The sequence below is a fragment of the Colias philodice genome, chromosome 2 (genome assembly GCF_061535455.1).
Source record: "Colias philodice isolate Cphi_HAF_F1 chromosome 2, ilColPhil1 Martin Lab GWU primary, whole genome shotgun sequence".
Classification (NCBI taxonomy): Eukaryota; Metazoa; Arthropoda; class Insecta; order Lepidoptera; family Pieridae; genus Colias; species Colias philodice.
In genome coordinates this window covers 8,204,018-8,227,052 of record NC_143087.1, presented here as the reverse complement: position 1 = coordinate 8,227,052, position 23,035 = coordinate 8,204,018, and the positions used below count along the sequence as shown (strand labels likewise).

Genomic DNA, 23,035 nt, shown 5'->3' with positions numbered 1-23,035 from the left:
AATAGATTAATATAATATAGCGTAATATTTAAAAAAGTAATCAAACTTTAGTGGAGTTCTGAAAACGTCATATTAAGAATATTTTACAGTACAACGGAGTACGGGACGATTTAATTTCTTTCGTAGATCTTTTTATGGGCCTGACACGGACAATAATTAATCTTCACTGTGTAACGTGTGAACTCTGCTCTAAAGTATTATCTAAATAAGCTTTTGACTTTATCAAAACATTGCGTAGCTTTGTTTTAAAAATTATTACTTCATTTAAGGATCGCAATAATATTTTAATGAGCGATAAACACAGGAAAGAAGTCCGTAATCAAATGTGAATGCTCAAATGTAAATTATTAAAAGTTTAATTGTATTCCGGAGCTCGACTGCTCAGCCGTAAAGAAGCCGTGAGGCGCCTTTGATACACTATTAATGCAATTGTTCGAAAACAGAGCGAGGCAATAAAATTTAGCCTTCAGGTGGAATATTCCACTCCACTTTGCCCCTTAGGCTATAATTTTTCGCATTGCGGATTTTAACAAACGTGCTTCTTTACTTTGTTTTATTTCTTGGCGCAAATGAGGCGGTACTTAACTAAACTTAGTTTGTAGGAAAATCTCGTGTTGTATTTTTTTGGAATCATTAGATCATTTTTACGAATTTGAGATTAATTTTTTTATTTTTTTATTTATTACACTTTATTGTAATACAATCACTTAATAATAGGAAACAATAAGAAGAAAATATGGTACAAGAAAGATGTAGTACAATCGGCGGCCTTATCACTAAGCAGTGATCTCTGCCAGGCAACCAAGCGGTAAAAAAGCGAAATATTTAGTAAATAAAATTTTGGAAATAAAATTAGAATTTAAATATAAACATGAAAATAAAAAAGTATGATACTTACACAAAAGTACATTATATTAACTTTCTTGTATATCCAAAAATGAACTAAAATAGGAGAAAACATGATTGTCAGTGTATTCATTTGATTATAATTAGGTAACTATATCATGTATAAATTAGATTGTAAAACAGCTGCATTCTATGAGATGTATTTACTTCTACTTCTAATATTATTTATATTATATGTATATTTACATAGAAAATCTAGTACAATAACCTGTTCGGATTTATTCAGTGTACAAATCGATGATGGATGAATCAGTTATTTGAATATTGGCAATAGATAAACAGAATGAATAAGTTACATTGTGTGTCCGATAAAAACATTTCGTCTGCAATGATAATAAACATGAAGAATTGTTATTGTTCATTTTGTTCATGAAGTTATTTATAGGTTATAGATTATTTTTCTTTTCTGCATTATAAAATGTTATAATAATACAAATAAATGGCATAGGTACATAGTTTTATAACCTTTGAGGCAAACTAAAACAACTATTAAAAAATAATATTTTATTATATTGCTTTAACTATACACGGAAAAGTATTAAATATAATTCTTGAAAATCCTAATTAGGCATATGTACAAAATATTTGATAATTTTATTATAGACATGATTTTATAACTAAATTTATAGTAGTTTAATAACAATAACAATAATGACTGATATGACGATTAATTAGTTCAATAAATTTATCTAAATACATGTTATCACAAACATCGAATCGAAGTTAATACATATTTCATTAACAATCGTTACTATTTTAAATACAAAAATATATGATAAATTTTACAAGACGTATTTAATACGTTAATATTTGAAATATAATCTTTGGAAAACTCTAGTGCAGTCAAGTTACGATGTAGTTCTTTTGCCACTTGATAAAACATGACACTATCCGCATCTATAACGTAAAGATATCAACATCGACTTACATCTCAAATCAGATTTTCATGGAACACTATCATTGAGATACTCTCGAATCATACCACACTTAAAAGTTCATCGGTATGATAAAGTAACCTTCTTTTTGAATCAATTCTTGAACGCATCTTGGCCTCTGTTTAATCCTATAGTGTCTAAGTTATATTTTTCCCTGTAGTTTAATTCAGATGCATCAAGCGCCTGACCTCATTCACAATACCAAGTCGTTCTTCGAAATTTCTTGTCTCCCGAACGACGAACTTCGCCGGGCACGCCTCTTAGAGAATTATCTGAAATGAAAGAACAATTGCTTTATATTTCTATTGAAATCGCTTTATATTTACACAAAAGTTCAGAATTCAGGGAAATAGAATTTGCTTTAGGTAAATATGAATGTGTATTACTAAGTATATAAAACTAGCATGGTCAAAAGAGGAATAATAAGCCGCCTTATAAGAAATGAACACCAAACGTACCATACAACATATAATAACTCCTCTTTTGACCACACTAACTTACCCGATGACAAATATAATAAAAACGAAACAAAAATGTAAGTAAGAAAAAGGCATCTACACATAGAATATTCGGAAAGAAGTGTGAAGAAGGTGCACAAAACCAAACGCAACCAATGCTTTGAACCCAATTCCCAAATTTTAATAGTACTGACCTACAAAGCAACTCATGGGTGCACTTCTACGAGAACAAAACCATCTAACAGACCTGGAGAAAAGATTTCTACTTAATTAATATAGTATTGTTTTCCAAATACGTTTTAGTGACACTAAGCGTATGGATATATCATGTACTATGAAATCTTTAGTGTACTTACATTTATCGTCCTTGCCCTCAGTTTCTGTGGACTCTTGACTGTCCATAGACACCATGGAAACTCGTTTACTACGCTGTTGCAGTAAAAGTTCTGTAAAAAGACATTTATTCTTTAATATTTCTCTTTCATTCAGAATCACGAAGTATCGTTCGAAATTTGGAGCATGATATTTATTTATAATTAACATATTGACCAATAAAGAAAATTCTATATTTCTGAACTATTATAAATGTATAAGATTGAGCTATGAGAACTTTTATGAAAGTTTGAAATTAACGGTAAAGTATTTTTGAGTGTAGAAGTTAAGCTCTATGATGTTAAATTTCATCTACAAGTAAAACCACGAAATATATTTGGTTTATTTTTAAAAAAGGTCATGGTCCTGCAATATCATAACTGATAATATTTACAGCATTACATTTGGTACAATCATACTATAAGTATTTATTGGTGTACCGGATATCTTACTAGATAGAAATTGATAAACATACGACAAATCGATAATTCGAACGATTACGAAGCAATCGGTAGGAATACATAGGATGGATCTTTATCTGATAAACCATATTTTCGTATGTTCCAATCAATATTTTAAAATAAATACGCAATTCTCGATATATGAGCTTAAAGCCAAGGACGTGCCAAACAAAAATCAATAATATAATGATTATATATAACTTTTTTTCTTGTTCTGCTACATGGTAATCTTTTGTTCATAACAATAAGCCACTATTTTATTTAATATTCATATCTGTTTATGGATTTTTCTTGTGTCTCCTTTCATTATGGCAAGTCTCATTAGTCTCTTTAGTGTTCGGTAAAGGCTTAGGGTAAAGGCCTTGATTAGGGATCAAATTAATAGCTAGCGCATTTTTATGATTTGAAGTCTTTTGTAGACTAGTAGGCTAATAATTACAATAACTATTTTGCGAAAAAAACATTCACAGTTCACACGGTAAATAATTATAATGAACTAGTTACTATAAATATACATATATAATATGGATGTTTGATTAGTTTAAATCAAATTACACATCTAAGAATATATAGATTATAAATAAAATTAAAAATAACTTATTTTATGTACAAGTAACGACCTAGAAGCAAATATCATGTCGAGGCCGCACCTGTCTAAATACATGTGATAACGCCGCACCTGATAATAGCGATAATTTTCAACCTAGGGCCTCACAGTATTGATTACATCCACCACAATATAAACCTAAACAACATACAATTTAATAGGTTAATTATTATGAAATCTATTAATAGCAAATACAGTCATTCGAATTCCAAATTGTTTATTGTAATATAGTCAAAATACAGATTGTTTCGCCGATGGCAATGTAAATATTATAACATTCTCACATTGAAATCCAATAAAGACGGAAAACGAGGTTCTTGTTGATAAACCGAAACTCAATACCGCAATCGAGGACTCGATTCGTGTACTTATTGCTATTATCTAGCAATGCCGTACAGAAAGAGTATGACATTAAAAGTCGATTAATTTCGATTCTAACCAGTTTTCTTTCGATAACACGCATCGAAACTGTAATCAGTAACACAACCTCGATTACATGTAATATGTGAGTCATAGTTGGTGACATATTTCCTATAGTACCGACGTTTCGCAGAGGACAAAAGGCTATTGTTTTTTAAAAATTGCATTTGCTGTTACATATCGTTTGTGACTAAGACGTTTTTGCATATTGACTGGATTTAAATATGGTCGATTCTCCAAATAGTTAAAACAATAACTAATATTAGAACCAAATATAATGTAGAATTAATTACAAATACTTAACGCATAAAGACTAAAAATAAACTCTGTGTATGATATAAAAAAAAATAATGAACGTTGTTCAAATCATAAAATAAAAGATGTTTTATAACAACGTCATACATTTATGCAAGTGTTCTAAATACGTCGCATATCAAATAAGAAAAAATCAATGCGGAATAAAAAGTTCGCTTCCTGTCGTTCCCACAGACTCCGACGCATCGAGTGCACATGCAACTCAACTGGCACCCAATAAAACACAGTCATCGACCCCGCATGCGTCAACCGACCGACGATAAGGACCCTGCCCTCTTCCCTCACGTACCAAGACGGGAGCAGATGACGATCAATTAAAAAAGTTTGCCCGCATTAACTACACTGAAATTACTTCCACCAGATGTACCACATAACATTCTTCATACACTAACTCAATAACGATACGTTTTTCGTGATAAGATTGCTGCAATACGCTGTCAATTTGTTTTGTTGGCGAGTGGTGAGGCTGGTGGAGCGGAAAATTAACTTAAATTGTTAATAATAATCCGGCATATAAATCGTGTGCTGCGGTTACCGAATCAGTGGACGTATAATGAAATCCAAACATAACGCGCATGATATGATTTGTGAGGAGCGAAACGCTCCCGTGACAAGTTCCTGCCACCCGTTGTGCTCTATTCATCTTTGCTTGCAACTACTTATGCAACCAACCTCATTGTGATAACAAATTGCTTGACAAAATGTGCATTCGTGATCCGAGCTGTATACTCTAACAAATACAAATGATGTTTATGATTTTTGTTGCTCTATTACCACAAATGACTTGTTTGCCTTAACCTACAATTTTTCTCAGAAGTGTTAATAATTTTCATAAATTAAACTATACTTAATATCGCGTCATCGTTAATAACAATTATGAAATAATTGCTTTGATCTTAATAAATTTTTCATTGCAGAAAACATGAAAGAAATCTATTTGTATGAAGAGATAAATATCAATCCAAGTAAACACAAGTAAATTACTGTAGTAAGAAATATTATTTTATTATAACAAAACCAATAAATACTGACAAATGATAAAGGCCTAATGGGAATACAAACGTAATTAACTTTTATCTCTAAATTACCTTCTCTATATAATATACCGAATATTTTGATGCGTAATAAATGTACATATGATTTGTATTGTCATACCTTTTTTCTGCATAGCCTGTTCCCAAAGCAACGAAGTTATCTCCTCGACCCAACCGTTCCTTATCGCCGAATCTCTTGTCTCCAGTTTGTATGACTTGAGATTCCTCTTCTTGTACCAAATGCTGAATTTGTACTGGTCATGCTCTTTTGCCGTTATGCCAAGATCGTCGACCGGTATGTGATCTTTATATATAAAGAACTCAACCGTCAATTGCTGAAATATAATAACTTTAATTAGTGGGAACGTCGATCAATACAAATTATCTCCAAAAAACTTGGAAGCATTAAAATTAAATTATTCAAATAATGTTATCAGTCTGTAACGATATCATTATATACTGCCAAATATAATATTTTGTGTGAAAATGGCGTCTATTACGTGTTTCCTGTGTCGTCATATTGAAATCGGTATCAATTAATCGACCCGTAACGCACGAGGCCGCACATTGTTTATCCTGTTATAGTTCATGGACAGTGTCATCCATACGTTCTTACAATCTTTAAATATTCACTTTACATAATTTATCTTTGAATGAAAATTATAGATAGCATGCTAATTATGATAAACATAATAAAAGTGCAAAATTCCTGAATTCATTTACTTCATTAATAAACACACAGACACAGTCATACGTTTATACAATGGTAAATATATGTATCTTTTCAGGAGGAACTATAGGACGGCATAATATGTAATGGTGGTGCTTATCTTGAGACAATTCGGGTTGAATCTAGATTTTTCGGAATAATTGACCCAAAAAGTCTGTATCATTGGTTACATAATAAATTTATAGTTTGGACTTGGATAGGAAAATACAAACCAGAATTATACGTAAGTTGTGAACACTAGCAATTTCTCTGTCTACGAAATCAGCTTCCGACGCCAGTGAGGCGCGTCCACGTAATAAACTATTTTTGTAATATCTACCCACTATTTCATTATACGCTATGTTAAGTGGAAGTATCTCGGTAAAAAGCACTTTTATTCTTACGAATTGAAGTCTCAAAATATTTATACTAGTAATGTTCCGTACGAATGCTGAATTAAACATCATGGTCACGATCGTAACCTTTTAGTAGAGGCTATTGGGCTACACAATGCGTTTTTATTTTTTGCTGTCATTATACTTAAAGGGATATTTTAGTTCAACTAGGTATATATGCAATTTATAAAATCATGGTCAATATTTTAAAGCCTTATTTCATCCGATATTGAATATCTAATTTTCTTATTCTAACTAAGTTTAATTTCCATTAAACATATTATTGCGAGAAAGTCGCAAAATATCAAAGAAAATATATCAATAAGAACAAAACTTCTCAAGTGGAACCTTTGTTCCGGTATAAAGTCAACGTAACGTAAAATAACAAAGTGCTACAAGATACATTCGTGCAGCTCTTATACCAATAATTTAATTCGTTTTAACAAATTACTCTAGCAATTAATGTTGTCGACTATTAAAGAGCATAAGGTTTGAGTAAAGGCAATAAAGATAAAAAGACTTGTATATTTAACATCACTTTAGACAATCTTTATTGAAAATACGATAATAATATTATGCAAAACGCACTATAGGACTTCGCATTATAACTATTGCGTTATCACCGACCAGTAGACAATATTATGTTCATGATACTGTTTAATAATATAGTAATTTTTAATGCAAATTGATAACACATGATTCATTATTTATGATTCATGATGTGAACATTTAATTATTTGTTATAGTATGTTTATCAAATTATTTGATTTTACGCATTTTTACGCATTTTACGCAATGAGAATATTTTGATAAGAATGATAGATTTGATTTTATTACCTTCAAAAGTGATATGTGTACCTCATTAAAATTTATTCAAATATCCGCATAGTTTTAAAAATCTTCATGAATTCAAAAAAAATATTTACAGACTCGAAATCTAAGAGATTTTACAAAAGGAAAGATAGACAAACCTTCCTATAAACAGCTGTAATGAGTATCAATTTGTCAAACAGAAAGATTCTCATGAGTTGTCGCCGCCGGCGCGCGTTGTCCATCGCGTAGAATTCATTCTGCCGTAACAATCTTCCCTGATTCAACAGGTTCAAATAAGGCTGGAATCATATAAATTTATCTATCATATTTCATTGCTTCACATTCATTCATAGGACTTAGGAAATTGTAATATAAGTTAATAATGACAATTTTCTCATGTAAATAAGTGACGTGATGAAACTGCACGTCATTTATTTGACTAATATTTTCTAATATTCATTGTAAGTAATTCGAAAGTCTTAAAGAAAACTGTTGAAAATAAGAAGGAAAAAGACATCCGCATTATTGGCAACCAGCAAATAACAAAGACAGCGTTGTCGTTTAGTTTGTATTCTACCCCTCCGTTCATTTCCCCCCTAACGTCCGATGCCACATGAAATAACAAACAAAACACTTTCGCATTCATAACACAAACGTCAATACGTTATGCATTGTTAATCCATTCTATAAATAGCTGGTCAAGGTCTTAAACCTTAATTATTAATACTTACTGGGCAATCTCTTATATTTTCCAAAGCCATGATCCCGTCCACCGCTGTCAGAACACATTCAATCATAGTTTTAGCTAGTTTCAAACTTTCTAACGGCGTTTCATCAGTCTCCGACTCTCCATTGCTACCGCCCGTTTCATCACTGTCCACACTTAATTTAGATATTCTAGAGTCCGATTCACACCTCTCATTTTCATAGTTTATATAAGTTTTTACGAGATCATCCAGAAACAGTTTATACCTCGGTATCCTTTGCACCGGTTCTAAAAGGTAGCTAGAGAGATCTAATCTATCACCTAATTCTAACTGTCGTCGCTGAAACAATAAAAAATGATTTAATACTCGATGCTCAAACATTAATGCATATTAATAGTGGATAATAATTATGAAGCGATTAATAGTTTTAAACATCATCTAATTTTATGCATACGTAAGCGCGTACTTCTACGTAAGCATCTAGAGAAATAGTTCGTTTATATCAAGTTACAAAATTATTATTGTATGGAAAAAGATATGTGATCACGATCAAATAGAATTACTGGAGCAGAATTTCATCCGACTAACTAGACTGAGAAGTTTGTTAGCAAGGAAATGGCGCGTGACAGACGTACGAGGTTTCTCTATGCCAAAATTTATAATTTTAATTGCATAAATATTCCATTCAACACACATGGGAACTGTCTGAACATTCAGCATATTTATTCCTCTTAATTTGTAAATTGATAAACAATATTTAAGCTGAATATTTAAAACCTATGCCTCGTATTCTAAGATTTATAAATGACAACTCCGTCTTTCAACTAGCATTCGATTGAAGTATTGTAGAACTTACTGAATGTAGTGAACTGAATGCCTCAATACTGGCATAAATTATGTAACAGTACACAGTACACACAGCTATCCACATATTCAACAGTACTTTACATTCCATAAGCCACAACTTTAGAAATGAGGAAATGCACACGCATCATCGTGAGCACAAAAGCATATACAATGCACAGATAATAGTCGATAATTAAAATCATAATTTTTACATTCATAATTCAATTATTGTGTTTCAATTAAAAACCTGACAAATCTAAAGGAAAATATTCAGTGCTTTTGGGACATTCCCTTATACATCATGATAGGCGTAATTTTAAATTTTACATTAATACACAATAAAATAACCGGATTTTTTCAATTGTATGAGAAAAATCCCAACTTAGATAACGACTGCGTCATGTTATTAATTTATGCAAATATTGAATTAATGTATGCCAAACTTGCTTGCATGACGCTTTGATTAGGTATATTAAAATTAGCCTGTACCCACGATACAGGCCACCTGTGTACTAAATTTCACCCATATCAGTTAATCAAAAATACCTGAATAGATCATAAAAATGGAACATTTTTAAATTACCTGGAAAAATTGTTTGTGCTCATACACCAGTCTAGTTGCTCTCTTATTATTTCTAGAGTACATTACGTACATATTAAACCTTTGCTCCTGAAATAAAATACAGTCATTTTAAAAATTGAAAATCATTGAAACTTCTTAGAGAAGCATTGATATGTATGCGTAAGTATAAAATAAATAGGATATACTTTCTTTTGTGAAGGATACTGTCCATAAAAATTGAAATAGGCATAAATGTTTGGATAGCTTAAATTATAAACTAAGAGAGAAAGAAACTTCGCTGTTCCGTGCAAATAATTAAAAAAACCGCTCATAATTCTATAATTATGTTAGACTTCTACTATTATAATGAGAGGTTTATAAAATTAAAGCGAAAGCCTTTTCGGTATAAACAAGCGAACGATATCCATGTGCAGTATCGGACCGTTAAGGTGTTTTTGTTACCTACTGAAAAATACAATTTGTTCTTTTCCTTGTGATATTGGCATTCTAAAGATAAGCAGGATGTTTTGGAGATTTATTCCTGATAGAAATATCTCTTCCAATTGAAGCTTATCATTTTGGGTCATAGTAATGCAGATATAATATTAATGTGGTAGAAAAATCAATACTGCGTATTGTATAATGTTTATTTTTATTACATTATGAAATAAACTGAAATTGCCACAGATAGAATACTTTCTACTCTTTGTATCTATATTTTATGTTTTACCACTTTCTACTTCGTATTCACACTTATTAGTAGGTATCACAATATACTCACGAATCTCCGAAAACATTGTCCAAGTTTCCTTAGATCATTTTCGCAGTCTCTCAAGGCTGGGAGGAATTCCTCTGCATGGAACCGACATATTCGTTCAATGTTCGCAAATATGTCCATCTTCGACCCTCTAAGTGTCATTGGTAAATCTTCTCGAGACATTTCTGGGATGTAATCTTCGACCACATGCCTTAGTCGCTCGACGTACACATTTTCGGTATGTAGCAACTCATTCACGCGTTCAGTCATCCGCCTAGTAAAAATAGATATACGTTTTATCATTCGAAGAAAACATTAATACCGCAGATACTACAATACTATACTCTACTAGCGATACTATCATTGTATCGATAAGGTAAAGTATGTAGCTATAACATGATTCATGGAGTTAAACATCCCTTTTGGATTATACTACATGGTTTAATTAATACCTTAGAAATTAACTTTCTCAAAAAATGTTTGTCAATTAAAATCTTTTGATCTACGTGCTTTAATATAAAAAATAATTGCGGAAAAAGCGATATTTTCATACAAATGAAACTTGTGTAAAATCACGTCAGATGTAATTTGTAAATAACCTTGGCATACAAAACGTATAACATACGCTTTCATTAAAAATAGATACAGCAATTTACCTAGTTACTGTTTAACTAATTTTTCTATCTTTCGCTTGAAATAATTGATTTTGAATTAAATATTAATACATATTTGAAGTTATACTTTTCAACGAAACTTATCAATATCAGTATTTCCTGTATCTCCGTGATCGTAACACGAAAAGCACGTACGAGGTATTGATAAGAGTTTTCCTGAGTAATAATATAATTACTTTTTTATAAGGTGCTTACTTTGCTAACATATGAATTCAAATATATAAGACGATTATATATTTTACTAGCAGCTCCGCGCGGTTTCACCCCCGTGGCTCCACTCCTGTTGGTCGTAGCGTAATGATATATAGCCTATAACCTTCCTCGATAAATGGGCTATCTAACACCGAAATAATTTCTCAAATCGGACCAGTAGTTCCCGAGATTAGCGCGTTCAAACAAACAAACAAACAAACAAACTCTTCAGCTTTATAATATTAGTATAGATCATATTTATCCCTAACCACAGGTGTATCGTTATTTAAATATTATGTAGTAGTATTGTATACAAGACTATTTTTTACATTTATTGTAATTGTAAAATTTTATCATTTGTGCCTGTTGTTTATTCGTGTCACTTGGCATAATAAAATGGCATAATTAGCCGAACAATAAAATTTTTCTCTTCACTCACCTTCTGTGAGTGGCCACCACACTAGGACAAAAACATCGACCCATGCTCAATGAAAGACCCTATATAAATATTATATGCCGAATTTTATAGAATTTATATAATATTACAATCTAACAAATCTACTGACATATCAGATATATTTAGATCTATGAGAAAACGTTCCGTTCTGTATATAAGCCAAAAACATTGATTACGTGTGAAGTGATCAGAGAAATGACACAAGCAAAGAAAATATAAACAATGCACTACAATAGGTTTTACTGTAAAATTTCTATATTCTTATGCTGTGTTCTTATGCAATTCCTAGTGTCGCCTATGTGGGAGTACTCCTAACGTGTCCTAACCTTAAGTCACCTTTAATAATTGTAACTGGAGCAGAATTAATAAACCGCTAAGGACTTACCGATTAACATATCAGATCAATTTGCTGTGTATTAATGTTTGAATAAACACAAATATTAATAAATTTCCTAGAAAAAATACGAGTTTTCATTTATTTTTAGTTTTTTTTTTCTTAACGCCAAAGATTAAAAATATTATGTTTATGTATTTGCATCATTATTTTATCTAGTTTGAAAGCATTTTTTAATCACTATGAGGTGTACCTAAATAATTTCGTACTACTTGTATATGCAACTTGGAATGTAATAAGTCACCTCATACGTAATATGCAGTCATAACAAATACAATATTGCACGCCTCATAAGCGAAGCGTTGAGGTGGGTACTACTGTCACTTCGCGCAAAACATCTGATTTTTCAAACTTAAAATGTCTTTATGTATCATACATTGCACTTGTAAGATAATACATACACACACATATTAAGAAAAAACACTATTTTTAACGTTCATGATATTTTTGATGTCATTTTTGTTATTTAAACTAGTTAAAAAACAGTTTAAAAAAGTTCTGTCTTGGACGTCCGTGTGTCTGTATGTGCGGATCCTTTTTCTTGTTAACACGATAGCGACCGAAATACTTTACTAATCGAGTCTTTTTTTTTCTCTTACGCTTGAGTATGCTCAGGAATAGAACCCTTTCATTTTTCAGGGTCTGATTCGATGTGGTTTAATTGTTATTAAATAAACAAAAATAATAATTAATAAATATTTATTAAAAAAAAATTATGAGGCGTGCACTTTTGGATTTTCCAAATTATTTTACTATGTACTAGTAGGGAACTACTACTACTACTAATTAGTAATACTAGTAAATTAGTAATGGTAATACTAGTAGGTACAAAAGTCTTATGTGTAGTAACACACAAAGACTTTTGAACACAGTTCCTACCTATTCCTAAGAAAATAGATTTGTTTACAAAATTATTATTGTTCGATGTTTTATTTTTAGATACTGGAATAAATATAAAGCAGAAACTGTGTAACTTCAAACAATACAGTGAATAAACAATCGGTTTAAAAATATTCAGACCTTGAGATTTTACGTGTTATTTCAAAGAACTTCTTAGTTTGCAAGTTGAACTCGGTTCGATGTTCATTTTTTGTCTACAGTGACATCAAAATGAAACGTGTTATTTTTTTTTTGGTACAGTTTACTACTTACCTACATTGTATACACGCCGTATATTAAATTGCCAAATCTAATCTGTTACAAATTACTGTTTATTTTTGACTCTACAAATGAGAGTATTTACGGATGACTTTTTTGAAGAGAAACTCTTTTATGCGCGTTGCGACTAAAATTTCGTCACGTCATGGAGTAAGACGACGATTTTGATATCTTTGAATCTTGCCAAAGAAGTTTCATTTCTGACATGTGTGATCGACACACGAGCTCTTTTTTTAATTTATACAATGTAGTATTCTACCATCATTGTAAATAATGCACAGGGGTATAATTCATCCATTTGTAAAACTAGTATGCTTCATAAACAACCTAGACACGTTTAGGAATTTGTAAATATTATACAAAACTCGTCAGCATATCAACAATAACAATATTATGTTCACATTCAATTAGAATTTAGTCATCACAGCCCACGTTCCGTTTTTTGTTCCAACCAACTATAAATATACCTATTGATACCTATTTCGCTGTACCAACCAAGGCAGAGAGAGAAACTTAAATCCAAATATTTAAACTTATATTATTATAAGCTTCAGAATCGCAAGAATCGCAAGCAATATTACAAAGAACTGAACAGCAGCAGCATTTAAGCACAGATCGGGAAAAGATATTAGTTTTAAGGGACTTAAGTGTAGTTTAGCTTACAGCATTCAGAACTTATTCTTCCTAACATAACAATTAACAAGTCAAAAATCAAAGTCAAATAATTATTCAAATACTATTGAAAATAAACGTTCAGAAAGTATGTAATGAGGATGTATTAAATAGTAACAGCAGTACAAAAGTGGAGAATCCAAAATTTACTTTCTTTTTTTCACACGTGAAGTTGAAAGGTTGATTTGGAATAAATTATATTAAGAGTAAACCTCCTTTTAATTATAAAAAATTAAAAGATAAAGCTGTTTTCCATAAAAGACAAAATAAATTTATTGCGAATATTTATTTTTTATTACATTATCTGAAAATGATCGTGAACAAGATAACTTACCATGAATTTAAAATCAGTAATTAATAAATATCAGCCTTTTGTTTCGAATATACCTAATAATTCATTTGCATAAAGGCTTAGTTTCGATTGACTAAGCTTTAGGTATCTATACTAATATTATAAAGCTGAAGAGTTTGTTTGTTTGTTTGTTTGAACGCGTTAATCTCAAGAACTACTGGTCCGATTTTAAAAATTCTTTCGTTGTTTGATAGCCCATTTATCGAGAAAAAACAGAAGGAAGGAAGGATATAGGCTATATATATCATCACGCTAAGACCAACAGAATCAGAGCCACGCGGGTGAAACCGCGGAGCGCCGCTAGTGACTAGATATAATAGAAATACAATATCTGTCATAATTATCCTCTTGATTGCATATTTAAAATAAACGTAAATATGACGTGTTATAACTGTGCGTATATTTATTTTTCATGACAACTACCGTAAAAAAATAAAAAACTAAGTAATAACAATTGTTTAATTTTAAGTTAGTTGTATCAAAAAAAACATTAAAACGTAATTTTCTACGGCAATGTTCGCACTAGATTTTCACATTCGAATGGCAATTTTATGCATTAACTTCCTCAAGTTAAAATGAATTTATGTTAATATAACCTAAATAGTGAAATACACAGCAAATTTTGAGGCCTATCAATCTGAGTGTACATGAATATTAAATCATAACTCGGAATCTAACTGTTCGTCAAATACATAGAGGCAAACATCACTATGTTAACTACCTGCCTGCCTCGGACCATATGAATAAACATCAAGGTGAAACCTCATACGTAGTGCGATCGCGACCACTGTTTATTTACAGCGATAATCATTTTGCTTGTGTAATGAGACTTGTACCAACAACTATTCGATATTCTCGAATGAGACACGTTTTATATAACCAAAAATCGCATTGGCTTAGCGTCATTTAAATTTAGTAACATGTCGATAAATGCTTATCAAAAATTCAAAACGTCGACATATACTTTGAAGAAATAGAACAAAGACGTACTAATCATATCAGCGCTTCAATGGCAAACGATAAATTATTATCAGATATAAACGCGAAACAATTTTGCAATATCGAAAATATTTTCCTAGATATCTGAGCAGAATAAATTCAAATGACCTCACCTTCTATATTTTTCCTTTTTTGATTCCACTGGAATTAATACCGGTTCTATGGACTTTGAAACACACCACTCGTTTACTGCACTCACTGTGAGGAATTCTGTATCGGGTGCATGGCACACCTCGGACCCAAACTCGTCTGAAGATACCGTAATACTGTCATACTTTTGGTAAGGAACCATGTCAAGGGATGATATCGATTTGATGCTAACATTATCGAAATTGCTACGATCCCCAGATCCACCAGACCTCTCCGATAGATTGTCTGCTTCATCACTTTCATAACCGTTTATTAATGTATCAGTAGATTGGTCTGTTGATAACGTATCCGCTTTACCTTCATCGTTATTTACAATGTATTCATCACTTTCTTTAAGTTTATCACTGTCATTAGTATCGTCACTACTGCTACTACTACTACTATTACTACTAGAACGTATTTCATTTGATGAAGTTTTAATTACATTCGCCTTCATTTCTTCTTCATTGTCTGATGATTCAGATTGTTTTAATCGTAATAATTTTTCTAAATCACTTTGTCTTACACCATATGACCAAAGCGTCTCGCCAATATTGTGTCCTTGTCCACCGATTGTTGATTTTCTTCTTATTACAGGCGGCTGTCGTGATCGTCGTTGCACAATTGGTGAAGTGGAAGGTGTAGCAAATGAATAACGCCTCTCTTTTCCAGTAGTTTTCTCTGAAACTGGAGACTTGCTCTCAACCGAAGAACCATCATTAAAAGGTTCTGGCGGCGGTGGCGCTGGCCTGTGTGGTCTAAGAGATGATGACTTACGGTCCGAAATGAATCCTGAAGAACTTGATTCATAACTTATTTCCGAAACGTTTGATAAGATAGAATTTACAGACACATTTGAATTTCTATCTGGAGTTGCGTTCACTGGACACAAATGTTGAAAGTGTAAATGAATTGGATTTACAACGCTTGTTAGACTACCCAGGAGAGGGTCTTTAAGTCTCTCCAGGGATTCACTAGAACTACCGAGTTGGATACCAGTGCGTTCGAACCGAAGAATCATATCTTTGACAGTGGTTCTATCCTTTCTTAATTCTACACAGTCATTGTCTGAAACATCACCAGACGACGTAGGTTCGTGTGAAATCCTATTGATGTTTTCTTGTGACATGGTGTAGTGCATGTGTTTAGGTATTGCACTCACACCGAACTAATAGAGAAAGCGCGTTCATATCAAAACACAAATTAACTACACGCGCACAGATTACGAGCGCCCGCGTTGACAGCACAACACAACTGGCAGCGACGGCGCCCGCGCCCCTCGGCGCGCGATATGCAATACGTCACTACAGTCTTTAGTCTATCATTCTTTGATAATTTGATTCTGCCTTGTAACTATTTGTTCGTTAAATAATAAGAGGATAGATAGATGTATGTATAAAATATAAATTGTGATAGTTTATCCTTTTCGTATCGATCGTCGCTTTGAAAAGTAGCTCAACCAACGGAACTTTGATCTGGTTTTCAATTATTATGATTACGCCTGCTAATAATGTAATGATTTAATATGCTAACATTAAATTTGAAGTTGTATAATAAACCACTTTTACTTGAAGTTATTTCAAGTCGTAATATTTAGATAAGTAATTATGGAATGTAGCTTGTAAATAACTTACATAATTAATATGTAGGTGCATATACTTAGTTTAAAATTAATTTTGCATACAATTAGGTATTTCTATACTTTTTCTTATGTAGGTGTGCAAGACATCACGAATATTTTGTTTTTCATTTTCTGACTGAAAATATTATATGAATAATACTGTGCTAATCTGTAGAAATAAAATATTAATTTTGAAATTAAAGGCCTTTACATAATATTTTACCACTTTATTAGAAAATTGTCATCTTTATACTCAATTATCATAATCTATACAATGAATTGAATTTATTTTAAACTGCTAGTATTTTTTTTCTTGACAGATAAAATTAACAAAAAATTAAATTAATTTTTAAGCTTAGTCGACATCCAGTTTTCGGAAGGAGCCTTCAAGTCCAAAAAGTGAAGATGCAGTCTTCGGTTTCTCTGGGCGTCTAGACTCGTCTGAGCGAATGTTTTCCTCAGCGAGGAACCAGTCGCGATAGCTTTCCACTTTAGCTCTCCAGTAATCTGAGGATTTATAATCATAAAAAAATATTTCTTTTTTTTTTAATAGTAAAGAAATATACTTACTATGGTATTACTAATTTGTAAAGGTTAACTTCCAGATTGTAAATATCTATCTATACTTATAGATATAAGTTTAGTCATTGCTTATAACTAATGTGAATAAGTATACTGAATTTATTTAATTAAATAATACTTATTATTTTACTTATTATAATCTTTTTCTTTTTAAGTTCACTTCCCTCACTCATAACATGACCTCACTGCCATTACAAAAAATTTAACATTAATTACGCACGTTATACCTACATGTGTATTTTATTTACGTGATTGTTAAAAAAATTAAAAATGTTATTGTGTTATTAATGTGTTCCTCTCAAATAATTTCATCTTACTTATTATTCTTATAATAATATAAGGTTCCAGTTAAAAATCGTGATTTTGAACTGGAATCGATTAGTTTAATTAAATTTCAATAAATAATTTGTGCCAAGTAAGTATAGAACAAAATTACCCGTAAGCTCTTGTATGGTCCCGTTCTTTCCACCGTATTCAACGGGTAGAGCCTCTTGTGAAAATTGTTTGTGAAAATTTTAGTACGGTGGATTATGAAAATGAATCTGCAAACCACACATTTAAAGATATCAGTGTTAAGTTTAAATGACAACTTATGAAAATAGCTTAATTTGGTGACACGAAGTAACTACCTAACTATGCAAAACTAACAGCAAAAATTCTTGATAAGCTTACAAAACCTTTGTATATGAAATCAAAATACAATTTAATGTTAATAGCTATAAAAATTACCCTCTTCTTCAACTTGTCGCTCATAAACGATTTTATAAAGGCAAACATAGTTTCAAACCCGGGCGGTGGATTGAGCAAGTGCATATTTTTGACGCGAACTGGGAGAGCCTTCTCGAAAGATGTTATAACTTTCTTCGCTAATGCTGGTGTCCATTGGCCGATTGCAGCTAAACTGATGTCCTTTAAATCTACAATAGCTTCCTGTAAATAATCATATGCATATATATACTTATTCGTTCTTCAAGTAATAAAGTAGGTTATATAATAACATTGATGTAGGTAAATAGATAATTTCATCTGATTAAGATTGCACCTTACAACTTATAAAAATCAGAATTGAAATATTATAAAACATAAAATTCTTCAGTACTGTCAGCCAGCAAAGCCTTGATAGCAAAAGGGGATTACCCAAAAAACTTCATTTAAATTCAGAATAGTTGACAATCACAGTTTACAATTAACAATGACTTGGACTTTTAGAAGAATGAGAATAAGGAAAAGATACATTACTGTATTACTATATTAAATTATACCTCTCCAACCACAATAAAATTGTCATCTTCTTGCATTAAAATCTCAATCACCATGTAACAAATTTTCATTAGATCCTCGACTGGAAATAGCTTTCCATCTGGAAAACCATATCGCAATAGTACTGGACGACCACTTCTTTCACCTTTCTTCACTGTATTCAATGGTAACGAAAGACTGAAGGACAGGAAAAAAATATATTGCACGCCTCATAAGCGAAGCGTTGAGGTGGGTACTACTGTCACTTCGCGCAAAACATCTGATTTTTCAAACTTAAAATGTCTTTATGTATCGTACATTGCACTTGTAAGATAATACATACACACACATATTAAGAAAAAACACTATTTTTAACGTTCATGATATTTTTGATGTCATTTTTGTTATTTAAACTAGTTAAAAAACAGTTTAAAAAAGTTCTGTCTTGGACGTCCGTGTGTCTGTATGTGCGGATCCTTTTTCTTGTTAACACGATAGCGACCGAAATACTTTACTAATCGAGTCTTTTTTTTTCTCTTACGCTTGAGTATGCTCAGGAATAGAACCCTTTCATTTTTCAGGGTCTGATTCGATGTGGTTTAATTGTTATTAAATAAACAAAAATAATAATTAATAAATATTTATTAAAAAAATTATGAGGCGTGCACTTTTGGATTTTCCAAATTATTTATCTATACTATTAATGTCACATAGTAAACTTTTCGTCTTTCGATATATTTAAAAGTTAAAAAAAATTCTGGCAAATACTCACCCCCTTTTTAATATTTCATTCAACTTTGGATCTAAGGGATCTCTATTTTGAAATAATTCAGGTACAACAGTTCGTAGCGTGTAACTCATGTCGAGTTTTTCTTTTGTCCTTTCAAGGCTGAATTTATTTCCTCGTAAAAAGGACACTATTATTTGATCGGCTAAAATTTTATTAATAACATATTTTCATTTTGATTGTATATATGATTCATGTTTTAAAATTTCAATTCAGAATGTACCTATAGCTACATACAATACATGAAGTATTTGGAAGTGCTGACATCTGTTGGAAAGCTGATGTATCACTATTATTTTAAAAGAAGAACAATGTAACTGGTGTCCACCAGTTATATTGTTCACCGTGGTGCAAATGAAACAATTTACAGATAGCAAACTAGATGGCGCTTTTAACGAACTCCTAAATCGTAAATAGAACTACATATTTTTGAATGACTAGAAAAAAAAGAGGCTGTGTGCTGAGCACACATGTCAGAAGTGAAACTTCTTTGGCAAGATTCAAGGATTCAACGATTTTGTAAATCATCGCCTTACCCCATGACGTGACGGAATTGTCATGACGCAACCTTGAAATTTTACTCTCAACGCCTAAAGAATGTTTCACTTCAAAAATCTTACAAATCGAAAAAAGGTAACTAAACAAAGAAACTTACGTGGATTGACTTTGTGTAAATGCGGCTGTTTTTGGAGCCAATTTCTAATAGCTGTTACATCAGCGGCCAATCTTTCCGTCTTTTCATGAAGCTCCTTTTCAGCTATTTCTTGCAAGTTTTGTGGCAATGGCCTTATTTTCAACATTTTTTAAATAACTTCCCTATATTTAATAAGAAATTTATTTATCGAATTAACAATACACTAATCATATGTTATTTAAAAAGCCTTACCTTTTTTAATTCCGAAACAAACGCTTAACAATGGACCTTTTTGGTCTGATAGATAGATATGTACTGTGTCTATAAAAACGATATCAGATACTAATTTCTTATTAGCCAAGTACCAAATTGACCCAATAGACCAATATGACCCCCTTTCGATAAAACAATCTTAGTTCATAAATAGAATACGAGTGTAGGTAGTTATAGTTAGAACATAACACTCTAATAAGGCCCTTCGCTCATGGAGCTACTCAAAAAGAACTAGTCACAAACTCAAATTACTAACGAGTTGCCTGAGCGTCACAGCCCATACATGTTCTATGGAGATTCGCACACGACGCGACTAGTTACTAACTGGTGAGTAACGCGTTAGCAACAAATCACGCGCGACGCGTCGTGTCGGTCTCCACGCTACTGGTTTCCCGAGTTTCTTTGTTTTTTATGATAAAAATGAACGAGCAAATAACAGAAGTGACTGAAACCTTATAACTTGAGTAGCGTTGTATGCGAGATACAATTTGTAACAGGTTTGTAATCGTAATTACTGATTAGTTCAGTCATTTTTGAGTAGCTCCATGAGCGAAGGGCCTAATAGACTAATTTACGAAAACAAAGATATATATTATTAATATATTTTGTCAGTTAACCAAAATCATCGTATTTCAAGTATTTTCCACTATTAATAATTAGAGAGATAGAGAGTACCCGAAATAAAATTTTAAATAATTATTTGTTTACTTACAAATAATTAGAATGATACGACCACTCACAATGCTTCCTGGATACAATACTGAATAATATGTTGTGTTTATACAAAACGACTCAAAAACCATTTTGTTTTATTTATAGGTCTTTTTATTACTTTCTTACGTAGAATTCTTAACACAAATTAATAAGTATTATCACTTTGCCTTGTGATGTCCATAGTTTAAATAGAAAATAAATTATAAGAAAAGTAACAAAAATAACAGAAATTATAATTACAACACAATATAACTCTTTCTTTTTACATTATTTTTAGTACATTTTCATACTAAATATAAGTTATTAAACACTTGACCGTAATTTGAAGCTTACTTATTGAGAAGGCACCTAGCTTTTTCCGCCTATTTTTCCCTCTCTTTCCGTTGTATATATGCTATCTCTCTCGCACACCTCTCCACCAGGTGGCGGGGCGCTCGATAATGTGCGGGCGCTGGATGTTTTTCATTGGCGTCTAGCTTCCGCCGCGAGAAGGTTGTCTACAAGACTACAACCTTGGTGCTATTAAGTATTAAGAATTGCTTAAAGCAAGTGCTAAAAGTGTTAAAAAGTGTATCCCGTCGGATCGGTACAGTGAGTTATTTTTAATCTATTCTTATGATATTTCACTTAAAAATGAGTAAAAATCTTTAAAGTCAACGGTATAATCGTTGGACTTTATTTAAAATGCTGAGGTTTTTAATGAATCCTTCAGCAATAGTTTATTTTTCAATATGCTTAAATACTTAATAGCATGAATAAAGATATTTAAAATTAACGATACAACCGTTACATTTTACTTGAAATAGTAACTTTTCTTTTGAAATATTTCATTATGCAATATGTACTAATTAATATTTGAATTTTTAATACTGTGAGTAAAGCTATTTTAACGGTGTTACCGTTCGGCTTTACTCGAATCGTTAATATTACTTTTGTGATTATTTGATATTACTAGATATATCAAATACCCTCTCTTGTATATAGATATTTTTAATATTTTATTTCATTTTTAATAATGTGTTTTTATTACAATGTTACAAGTGAATTTTTCGAGGAAAACACGTGGACTTTATTACATTGTCGTTATCGCTAGGAACGGTTCGGAATTCCTATCATAGTTTATTACTAAAAATTATCGAACGAGATGAGTCAGCTCCAAGAAGTCACGACATGTCAGAACATGTTGTGATACTATTTTATAAATCGTACGGGAGTTACCGCTCAACTGAATAATGATGGAATTCGCTCATGTATAGTAGATACGTACCATGAATGTACCACACATTCAAAACTATCCGTAGTCTATACGTGTCCTTTTATGAGTATTATTCTGATCCGTTTTTATGTGAAAATAGACATATTACACACGGCTAATTTGATTGAAAATTACGTTTCCTATGTTTCAAATGATGCAACTTTTTTGTTAAAACGAGTAAGTACCAAAATTTTACAATTAAATTATTTGGTTTACTGAACTTGTGCTGAAGGGGTTATCGTATAATATAATTATCGAGATACCTTAATATAAATTAGATTTAGATACATTTATTTCAAAGGATTTACAATTCACTTCTAACGTTTTAGAATAATATTATAAACTTGTACACCTTGACAAAAAGTAAAAAATTGCGGGTGAGTGGAGATTATTTTGTGCAATTAAATATAACGTCCTACGACGGTATGGTTGCGTTCGTAAGGAATGTTAACGGATATAAAGCAACTAAATGTTACATCGATTGCATGAACAAAAATAAATATGAATCGAAGTTCATTTTAAAAATTTAGTGAATTGATTTGAATTATGAATTTATTAAATATAGTCCTTTTTTATATAATCATAATAATTAATTACCATTGTCAA

The 23,035-nt window shown here is 31.4% G+C and overlaps 2 protein-coding genes across 3 annotated transcripts; both read right to left on the bottom strand.

The window, feature by feature from the left end:
* Positions 1 to 1,395: 1,395 nt before the first annotated feature.
* On the bottom strand, positions 1,396 to 16,601 carry LOC149490640 (uncharacterized). Of its 2 annotated transcripts, XM_089706772.1 has the most exons (9): positions 15,309 to 16,601; positions 10,322 to 10,571; positions 9,562 to 9,648; positions 8,157 to 8,471; positions 7,584 to 7,724; positions 5,630 to 5,843; positions 2,656 to 2,745; positions 2,494 to 2,546; positions 1,396 to 2,113 (listed from the first exon to the last, which is right to left on the bottom strand). In XM_089706772.1, the coding sequence occupies exons 1-8, from the start codon at positions 16,463 to 16,465 to the stop codon at positions 2,506 to 2,508; spliced, it is 2,295 nt and encodes a 764-aa protein (XP_089562898.1). In that variant the 5' UTR covers positions 16,466 to 16,601; the 3' UTR covers positions 1,396 to 2,113; positions 2,494 to 2,505. The 2 variants fall into 2 exon arrangements, with proteins under 2 accessions (XP_089562898.1, XP_089562889.1); XM_089706763.1 differs by lacking the exon at positions 2,494 to 2,546 and having other exon boundaries at positions 15,309 to 16,600.
* A 556-nt stretch (positions 16,602 to 17,157) lies between these two features.
* Positions 17,158 to 21,215, bottom strand: LOC149490639 (retinol-binding protein pinta-like). The gene is given in 7 exon segments (XM_089707188.1): positions 17,158 to 17,452; positions 17,964 to 18,069; positions 18,257 to 18,457; positions 18,790 to 18,964; positions 19,539 to 19,698; positions 20,209 to 20,369; positions 21,173 to 21,215. Coding segments are annotated over 6 exon segments (939 nt in total). The 5' UTR covers positions 20,354 to 20,369; positions 21,173 to 21,215; the 3' UTR covers positions 17,158 to 17,300.
* Between the last annotated feature and the right edge of the window lie 1,820 nt (positions 21,216 to 23,035).